Below are 10,211 nucleotides of genomic sequence, written 5' to 3' on the forward strand. Positions count from 1 at the left end.
GCCTGACTTACCTGTGTGCTTTGCATGTTGTACCAGCCCCTTTGGTAACCTTTAACTTTAATGATCTATGAAATGACAGTGCTACAGAAAGTGTCTGCAGTTGCCTACACTGATCACTTTTGAGCATTGATTGATTAGTGTACATAATAACTTTGCTCCTAATCTGTAACTTTAATGTGCTACAAAATGTGTATTTTGTACTGAAAACTCTAGAATGTTTTTTCCTTCCTTTTCCAAATTAGCAAAGCAAAGGTCGGGGGGGTAGTCCACATATGTAGGGACTCAGTAAAACAAGCTATATTAAATATTCATATACAAATCTGAGAAAAGATTTTAACTTGAAAGCAGAGTAAGTGTTTTCATTGAGCAGAATCTCACTTGTTATAACTTTTGTCTAGTGGGAGGCTGCTGCCTTAAGAATTTGAAAATACAGTGAATCGGAGAAGTCGATCTTTACAAAAAAATTAAAACTTGGAAAAGATCTCGTTTCCCCCGCTGCTTTCTTAGGGCCGAGAGATTGTCTTCAGTTCCAGTTACCATCATCATCATCTGCTCCCTGGTGATGATTGCTAAAATGGCAGCCTTCAGTGCAACAGCCCAATGTTTACTGACTTCTAGATACTGAAAAGGTCTGACATGCCTAAAACTGTTGTGAAAATCCATATGCTTACCCACTAATCTGTTTTATTGGACTTGATTTATGTTTCGTGCCAGGTCCTCTGTCACCAGCAGGTCCGGTTGTGAAGGGTACTCACTTCTGGCAGCCACTGGCAACTTTTCTTGGTTATCTCCTCAGACTACCATTCCTACTGCTTTATTTTTTATTTTTAGGCATTACTCACTGGTGCTCACCGCCATACTATTTGGGAGTCTCCCTTGCTGGGTGTCTTGCCTTTTCTGGAACTTGAAGTAGATTATTCATTGCAGATTTAAATGTTGTGTCAACTGTAGAACCAGTAACTCTTCGTATATTTTCCCTTTTTTTAATTTAAAAAAAGGCAGAAAATTTGAGAGTTTAATATAATGAGAATTTGCCCTGGGGCTTGTAAGATTTACTGTTAGTCCATCAGCACTTGAATTGGTTAATGTGTGTGCTTAGAGAAGAAGTGTATCATATGGATGCGGGACACTCCATACTAATACAGACGCAGTACGTTTCCCTACTATCATATGGAAGCTGGGTGCAGCACACTCTCTTTATAATTAAATCCTGATTTAATTTTTGTTTCAGAGTAAAGAGGTGAAGCCTTCATGTGGAACAGATATCAGTGAAACATGTGCTGTTTGGAATCAGTGGAAACCATGGCAGGTGTTAAAAATATCAGATAAAACTGGCCAAATGGAGAGAAAAGGAAGCTTTCTCAGAGACCGGCAAAACCTCTCTCTTCTGGGTGAAAACTCTGTGTCAGGTGCAAACAGTTTTGAAACACAATTAACCCCTTCCATTCCAGCAGAAAAGACACAATCTCTTAAAACAGTCCGAGCTACCATGTATGACTCTAATGTTGAGAAGCATAATATTATTGCCGATCGGCTTGGAGTTGATGCCACATTAAAGCTGACCACTGAGCGTGAAGGGAAAGATGATGTAGCAACTTCATCGGGTCATCATAGAAGGTCTTGGGTGGAAAAAGAACTGCAGGAGGATACTATGTCAAAGAAAGAGCACCACAGACAGCCTAATATGTCAGGTTATGTAGGAAATACAGAAAAATGTGGAAAAGCAACTTCTCATAGTGAAGACAAGAAAACTGCTCATGCAATTCCCCCGGAAAAATACTCTTCAGTTGAAAATTGTGAAAAACCCACTGCTAAGCATGTGGAGGACTCGCTGATGTACCAAAGAATAGAACCAAGGTATGAAATCCTTCAGACAGTTGGTGAGAGAGCGCTCAGCGAAGCCATTACGGTGGTTCCTGAAGACAAAGCTGTGACGCTCAGAACCAGAAAATCATCCATGAAAGAGAAGAGAAAACCTGATGGGGATGTGCTGCAAGGTGATTATCTGTGCAGACTAGATAATAAAACTGACCACCTAAAAGAGGCAAATGCTCTTTCAGAAACGAAAGACCCTTTGGAGCTTTCTGCAGACAAGTTTACTTCTAGAGAACTGAAAGATTTCTTCCCCAGCAAACATGTGCTTCCTGAGCAGATAGCAGAACCAGGGAAAAGTCAGGCAAATCAGCTGTTCATATCAGAGAAACTGTTTTACTCTGTAAGTAATAACAGGGATTTGGCTATAACAAGTGACAAAGTTACTAAAGGGCATCCTGAAATGCAAAAAGAGAAGAATGATATTTCTTCCACAGAAAAAACAGAGAGCTCAAAAATGACAAAATACTTCTTAGAGAAATATGGTATTAAACCAGTTAGGGCAGATGACTATGAATCCAGAGCAGATGTAGGTCAAGGCATTATGTCAACCAGCGTCAGTAAGCAGGGGGGTCGGCTCTCAGCAACTGGAAGTAACCAAATGGGTAAGTCTCCCGTGGGCCAGTATCCTGATGGAGAAGTAATATCTATTAAGAAAGAAGAATTGAGAGCCTTTGAATTAAGGAAATATCCAGACTCAGGTAATGCAGCCAGTGAAAATGGAGACAAATTTAGATTAGTAGAATCGGAAGAAAAAGTCCAAGGAAGTGGCAATCTTGTTTCCCACCATAAGGTTTCAGGCAGATGGCGACGGAAGACCTTGCCCCAAGATCGTAGCAAGCTGGAAGTTGGTGCCGTGACTCAGGAAAGCGCTGCGAGGTCGAGTGGAACGGATTCACTGCTGGCTGCTGAAAGTGCAATGAAAAAGAAAAGTAAAAAAAACAAAGATGGGATAGACTCAAAGGAAGCAAACCAAACCCTCCCAGTAAGTCCTGATGACCCCATGAAGAAGCAAATCTCTTCCTCTGAACCCAAGGCAACTTACTTTGCAGTCACTTATCAGTTTCCTGGTAGTAAAAAAGGGAAAAGCTCCGTAACCGCTGTTAATGCAAATGAAACGAGTCCTACTTTTGCAGGGGGTGAAAGTCTACCAATTAACCCAGCCTCTGGTTCTTCCAGAAGATCCAAGCCTACACCTCAGCAACCCTATAAAAATGTGGCAAGCGCATGTTGTAAAGACGGCTCTCAAGACATATGCATTAATAGGAATTGGACTGGAGAGGAAGATCAAGACAACCCGAGTTTTTCCAAAAAAGGTGCGCTAAATAGTTATGTGGTGGCTCATGAAGAGAACAACCGGAAGCATCGTGACAAAGGCCTGGATCGTTCTAAGGAGAAGGTGACAGATGTTGATGCCTTGTTAAAACAGGAACCGGAAAGTACGGTTCAAACTGATTTAAAAGGTAGTGGAGGAAAAGCCTCCCCATGCTATGACTCAAAATCCACAAGGCCCTTTAAACATGTTCACAAAGATAACGAGCTCTCATCACAGAAAAAGAGCGATGAAAACACCCGTGATGTACTTGGGACAAAGGCCGAGGATCATTTCCGAGCCAGAATTCTTGATATCGATGCTCTGATGGCAGAATATAAAGAAGAATCCATGAGAACCAGTCACAGTCAAGACAGAAAGGATGACAGGCTCCCTGTGGATAACAGCTCATTTAATTGGGAGAAGTCTAAGCACAAAAGAAGTGTGACAGATAAAACTCCCCATGGCCAGAACAGGAAAGAGCGGAAAGAATCGGATCTGTCTTCTAGCGCCGCTGAACAAGGTAACTATGCAGAAGAGCACCACAGGCCTCGGAGCTTGCTTCTTTGTGAAAGCAGCAAAGAGAAGCTGGAGTCCCGTGGCCAAGACTTGAGTAAGCCAAAGTCAAAAGACAGAACACTGAGCCCTCCCTACTGGGGAAACCCTAGCAGCTGGCTTTCGGATAAACCTGTAAGTTCATTTGCTGATGCTGCTAGCACGAGAAAAAAAACGTTCATTATTGACGAGGATCACGAAAAGGATGTCACTCCAAGGCGCCAAAGTGCCAAGCACAAAGATTATGAAATGCAGCTCAAAAATCCAGTTAGTGTGGACCAAAAACTGGAAGGCAGCTTGGCTTTTGATTTCTCCTCGGAGGTCGCTGGCTCGTTACAGAAGAAATGGTTCCCAAGCCAACAGCTCACAGAGGTGTCTGTGGATGACCACTGGCACAGAAATGTAACTTGGAGCTCTGTAAATAAGAACAAAGACAGTGCAAACAAAACCTTGCAGCAGGGTGACTTTTCCCATGCAAAGAACAAACCTGAGCGGAAGGACTACATGCCTAGTTTTGGAAACACGGTGCCAGAGTTAAAACGCTCGTACTCGGAAAAGAGCCGCCCAGCCAAGGCGAGAGCCAGCGTTCCCATTGTGCAAGAAGCATCAGGAAGAAGGGACCTGCACCAGTTGAAGCAGAGCTGCTCGCCTGAAAGCGCCGAGAGCAGACTGAAACAAAGGACTGCATCTTCGCGGGAATCTTTCTCCTGGGAAGATAAAAAGGTATTTTACAGAGCAGTATCTGTTAGCCCACTTTCTGGAACTAATGGTGCCAACTGCTTTCTGTCTCACTTTCTTTGTGCTACTGCCAGATCCCTGGCTGGTGCAAATTGGCTCTGCTTTCTTGGTAGTGGTGCCAATAGGAAAATGTGCCAGACGAGACTCTGGCCTTTATGTGCCCTAGTGAGGGACTCGGCTCCCCACTAGCCATCTACCTCTTCCTCTCTCTCTCGCTCACTTTAAAGATGGAGCATTGCTCCTCACAAGGTGTGTCATTTAGGAGCCAGATGTGCAGCAGCTAATTAAAAGTCACTGGTTGCCTATTGACAGCTTTGTTACACTGCCAAAGAAAGCTGTAGAAGTACCGAGCTTCTAAATTGTGGGTTGATATTGTATAAATTGTAAAGAGTAATTTGACTTCTGTCAAAGATGTCGGTCGCCTTTTTATATTTCAATGAACTGAACTGACTTTGGATTGGCAGTTGCTATACAGGCTTTCAGCTGAGCTGGTATTTTTGCTTCTCTTTATTGAAGGGGAGCAAAGTGTGCGTGCGTGCGTGTGTGTGTGTGTGTGTTGGTCCATTTTTCCTACTTCCTGACCTCGACCATTGCTGTAGCACCTGATGAAGTGAGCTGTGGCTCATGAAAGCTAATGAATCTCTGATTCAGTTAGTCTGTAAGGTGCATCTCTCCCTTGCCTTCTGCCAGACTTCAGACTAACATGGCTAGCTACCGTTTTCTACTACTTCTGTCGTCTGTGTTGCCGTGCAGGATATGCAACAGTGGTTCTTGTAACACAACGAGAAGTGAGCGCACAGCACGTACCCAGTCAGGTGTCAGTGGGCATGCGGGAGGGACCCTTCCTCACTTTGACTGCCTCGAGCCCCAGCCTTGAGCCTTCTCTGTAGGTCTTTTAGCTGAAGTTGATTCCAGTGGGCATTTTACATTGTATTTGTCATGTTCTCTCTTGAAACAGGACTTTGGAAAAGAATGGACCAAACATAGCTCTGAGAAATCTGATGGGAAAGGATTTACATCTGTTTCTATCCAGAGAAGAAGCCATAGCTTTTATAAGGACCAAAGGACAGAGCGGTGGACGGTAGGCTGCTTTTCTTTCCTTTCCTTTTCCCCTCCTCTTCTTTCTTTCTTTGTATTTATTTTTTTTAAATGTCTGGTTTACACGGTGTTTCCCTTTCTGTGATCCTTACTGGTGGGAGTAGCTGTGCTGGAGGGTATCAGGACCTGTAGCAGGAGGAGGTAGACTTCCTGTCCAGATTAACTTCTGGATAACACAGATTCCCAGGGGCTATCTTATCACTTTGAGCTGAATGTCCAAACACAAAAGACCGCACAGAAGCCCTTCTGTTTTCAGGGACCGTTTTCAAGCCGAAAACGAAGTGACTAGTAAAATCTTGGGTTATTGCAAAGGAGGAAACTTAAAGCGCCCCATCCCAGTGTCCTGTTGCTTGTTCAGTGTTATACATTTCTCCAAAGGAGGATGGTGATTCCAAGGCCTTTGTGCTTAAAAGCTTTGCTCTTCTTTTGATTACTGAAGCTGACCTCCTTCCCCCCCATTTTTTTAGTTGTACTGTCATCCTTGTCATGAGTTTTGTACCAAGGGCACAGTTTTCCCTCCTTTCCTATACAGCCTAAGTAATCAAGTTTTATTAGGATCTATATGGAAACCATAGGGGTGCAGGCCCTTGTCCCTGCAGCCTTTCACTCCAGCCAGAGCAGGCTACATGCTACCATACCTCTCTGAGTGTCTGTGAAGGTAGCCCAGCTCCTGAATTCACATAACTGTGAGTCCAGTACCCATAAGGTCAGCTTTGCCAGCTCTGAACACAATGAAGAAAAGCAGAGAAATTACTGCCATGTAGAAGCAGCCAAAGCTTGTATTGGGACTGTGCAAGTGTTCAGCATTTCCTGCAATCCTTACCTTTTATGCTAGTCTTTGAGGAAAGGGTCTCGTTGATTATTATTGCCACCCAGAGAAATCTTTTTATGTCATTTGTGGTATTTTTTTCCCTGTCGTGTCCCCCGCCCCCCAAAAGGCCTAGGAACAGCCCTTTTGTTATAACGTTTATTCTTTAACCAAAGAGGACAGAAGATATAATAAAACAATATAAATGTTCTGTTTATAAATGTTGACTCCGTGTACATTTCCCTTTAATGGGATGGCTGTTGCAACGTAAGGAAGTGGAAGATTTTTGGACAGACAGACTTTGGAATTTCAGGTTTCTTTTGGATTTTAAAATCCGAGTACATCCACCAACTTTCTTTCTTTGACTCTCATTTCCTCTTAACATTTCTCTCTCTCTCTTTAAACAGAGAATGGTGCATCCATATTTATTTTCAACAGTTTCTGTAGCAAGTGCATATAGTTCTCAGCTAAGCTAATTTAATGTATAACAGACTGCTCTGCAAAATCAAGCTAGGAAGTAAACGTGCGACAATTTTCCCTATTGGTAATTACCTGGCAGGAGTTAGAGGGTCTCCAGGTCAGATCCTATCCCAAGTGACACCTGCGATGCCTGTAGGCATGGAGCTGGTGGAAGCCTGGGTAAGAATTGTGGTGTGCACCTGTGCACTCAGCTGCCTCCCTCTGCATTGCTGACAGCAGTAAGAAATGATTTTGTCACCTGAAGTAGGGTCTTTTTATTCTCCAGGGACCACTCTTTTGAGCAAGGGGTTAACTGTGCATTTTGGAGCAGAGCTCTCTTTTAAAGGTTCTTATCCAATTTCATTGGGCAAGAAACTTGTACAGACAAGCAGAAACACTTCTGCTGTTGTTTCTAAAGGCCTGTTAAGTCCTAGCACAACGTGGTTCGAATAGGCATGCAGCTACCCAGTGAGTATAAAGGAAATGTAGCCTTTATTTTTGCTGCCAGGCAGGTGATTGCACAGAGGTACGACATTGGGGCTTGCAAAATCATCTTGACTGCTGAGTTTCTCTGGTGCCTTTTCTGACTTTAAAAACATTTAGTTTGAGTAACTGAAAGTGATATGCCTTTTACATGTGCTTCCTTTAGTGACAGGCAGCTCATCAGAGCCCTCTGTCATCATCACAAAGATGCATGTTCACACTTGGAAGTGGGAGATCCAGGCTTGCAGTTATGCCACATACCTGAGCAGTATGTGAATGTTGTGAGTCTCACTTGTCAAAAGACTAGGTGTCGGCGTTCACACATCTTCTTGGTCTAATAACCCCCTCGTGTGGCAACTCAGTGCATCGCCTTGCTTGTAAACTGCCAGAGATTGCACAAAACCCCTAGGAATGTCGTGCATGGCTGTTGAGCATAAAGGCTGCTTGACTGCTGAGACAGCTACAGTTCATAACTTAGATTCCTTCGCATTTGATTTCCTTTTTTAGTGAAGGAATAAGAACAAGTAAATGACTGCTGATCTCTTGCTAAGCCTTTGGAACAGTTCTTCTCCTTCTCCTCCTTTATTTCAGACTGAACTTCAGAAAAAGGGGAGCAAGTGTGATGGCCGGCCTTGCACAGGGGGAAGGGCAGGGGGCTGGGGCTGCTGCATCCTCGCCAGGAACATTTTGTGGTGGATGTGTAGGCAAGTGAAAACTAATATTTCCCAGTGAGTTAGTGCAACGTCTGTAGAAATTACAACTGGTTATGGTTAACAAAAATAATAGTGACAAAAGCTACGTGACAACCAACAGATGACATGGTATCATCCCAGTCTGAAATTTTTTCAGGCTGGTATTTTGGAAACTGGAGGATGTAAAAGAGGAGTTTAAGAGTAAAAAAAATATTGTGTGTTCAATGATAGTGAAATTGCCAAGGTATTGCATGTATGTGTGTACACATATATAATATGTACGTGTAAAATGAAAATGGTGGAGGACACATTTTAGGCTCACTATTCTTTCAGTGGTGTAATACCCTTACCATTTATATCCACTGACTCTCTTTCTTGGAGTCTGGATTCCTTTAGGTTGAATGCTGGTTGACAACAGCGCGTTCTCATTGTGAGAGCCTGGATTTCTTGATGCTGACTGCTAATCCCAGATGCCATGAGAGCTGATCTTTGCCAGATCGTTAGGGTAGGGAGTGTGAGCAAGATGCCACAACATGACATAAACTCTAGGCTGAGAGGGCATCATCTGCCCCATGGTAACTGCCCATGTGCAGGTTCCACAGCAGCAAATTGCAGGTGGTGTACCCCACTTCGTTTAGCGGTAGGCTGTCTTACTGGGGGGTGAGTACACACATGCACTGTAAATTAACCCCTGTGCTTCCCTCAGAATGAAAATCCTGGGGGCAAACTGCATTTTACACTTTCCCCAAAAACCTGAAAAGGAAAGTATTGTCAACATCAGAATTGCAGGTAAAATCTACGTAGAGCGTAGACTCTAAGACACACAGGGCATCGTGACTACTTGGGTTTCAGTCATACTTGTTATGGCTGTGCTTGCTAATAGAAACAAGGGTTCTTGATCTGGTCACTGGATACCTTGGGAGAGCGAAGATGGCATGGGAGCTTCCAAGGAGTGTAGGACAGGTGGAGCATCAGGAGGGTCTGAGTGCCCAAATCCCTTGGTTCCATGGTGTGACAGTGTCTCAGCTTCTCCCTCTCGTCGGGTCCAGCTTTGATGTGCAGCGAACAATCAAAACTGAGTGGCTGTTTGCCTTGTTCATTGTCAGACGTGCTCCGGTGCTGAGTTAACTTGTCTGCTAATTTGTGGGTGATAACTTGTGACGTACTTGACTCTGCCTCTCTCTGGCCAAGAGCAGGATTGTGGGCCAGAAGCTTGACTGATTTTTTTACTGGAGTTTCTGACTGGGATGATACAATGACATCTCTTATTTTTCAAAAATCTTTTGTATTTTTTGTTAAATCTCAACAAGTTCTCATTTCTACAGACTCAGCAACAACTCTTTGGGAATTTTTGTTTTTGACACTCAGGTAAATTAAAACAAAATGGTTTTGATGAAGATCATGTTACTCCTTCCATCAGTCTTCACAATGTTTCTTTGTCTGTGATCTTCATTACTAGAATATATTGCTCAGATAAAATGGAAAAGTAGACTAGAGCAGGGTGGATAAAAGTTAACGATTTAAAAAAAAATTAAAAACCCGGATCGTTAAAATTTAAATAATATTTTTGATTTAATCACATTTTTTGTATTTTTTAAGATCTTAAAAAAACAAACATATAAAGATAGTTTTAATTTAAAATATGTTAAAGCTCAAAGACATCGGCATGGAATAGGGATTGTCGCTTCTAATTTATATACTATTTGAGACCATATATTCTTGTAACCTGTTTAGAAGTTTTATAAATAGGTCACATGGACTATATTAGGGGTTCAATCTTAGGGGGTTCCCAGAGGCTTCTCTGTAGATTAGTAAAGATTAAAGAAAACCACTCTACCCAATGGGACTCAGTCCTCGGTCAAGAAGATCCCATTAAGCATTTCTGTGGTGCTGAGTTTCAGTTCTCAAACTGTGGGTTTGTGTCTCCAGAGATCACAGGCAGACAAGGTTTTTTGGGTAGATATGATTATCTTTTATTAGACCGACTAAAAGTAGTTGGAAAAAATTATTCTTTGCAGGCTTTGGGGCACAAAGGCCCGTCTTCAGGCAGAAGGAGAATTTGTGGTCTCCAGAGATAACATCCTTGGTAACAGCAGTATATGGAGATGGGAGATAACAGCCCTGATTACCCACCCAGCAGCCCTCTTAGAATTAATGAGTCGGGAGGGACCTAGACAGATCATTGAGTCCGACC

General features: G+C 42.9%; 1 protein-coding gene across 1 annotated transcript in view; it reads left to right on the plus strand.

The window, feature by feature from the left end:
- The window catches only part of KIAA1671 (KIAA1671 ortholog), a 123,064-nt gene that overhangs the window by 9,412 nt on the left and 103,441 nt on the right, over positions 1 to 10,211 (plus strand). Inside the window, exons 4-5 of the mRNA XM_019507341.1 lie at positions 1,232 to 4,462; positions 5,436 to 5,558. Of these exons, the coding sequence (XP_019362886.1) occupies positions 1,232 to 4,462; positions 5,436 to 5,558 (3,354 nt within the window). The remainder of the gene's footprint in view (positions 1 to 1,231; positions 4,463 to 5,435; positions 5,559 to 10,211) is intronic.

This window comes from Gavialis gangeticus, unplaced genomic scaffold, assembly GCF_001723915.1.
Source record: "Gavialis gangeticus isolate Ggan-Ray unplaced genomic scaffold, GavGan_comp1, whole genome shotgun sequence".
Taxonomy (NCBI): Eukaryota; Metazoa; Chordata; order Crocodylia; family Gavialidae; genus Gavialis; species Gavialis gangeticus.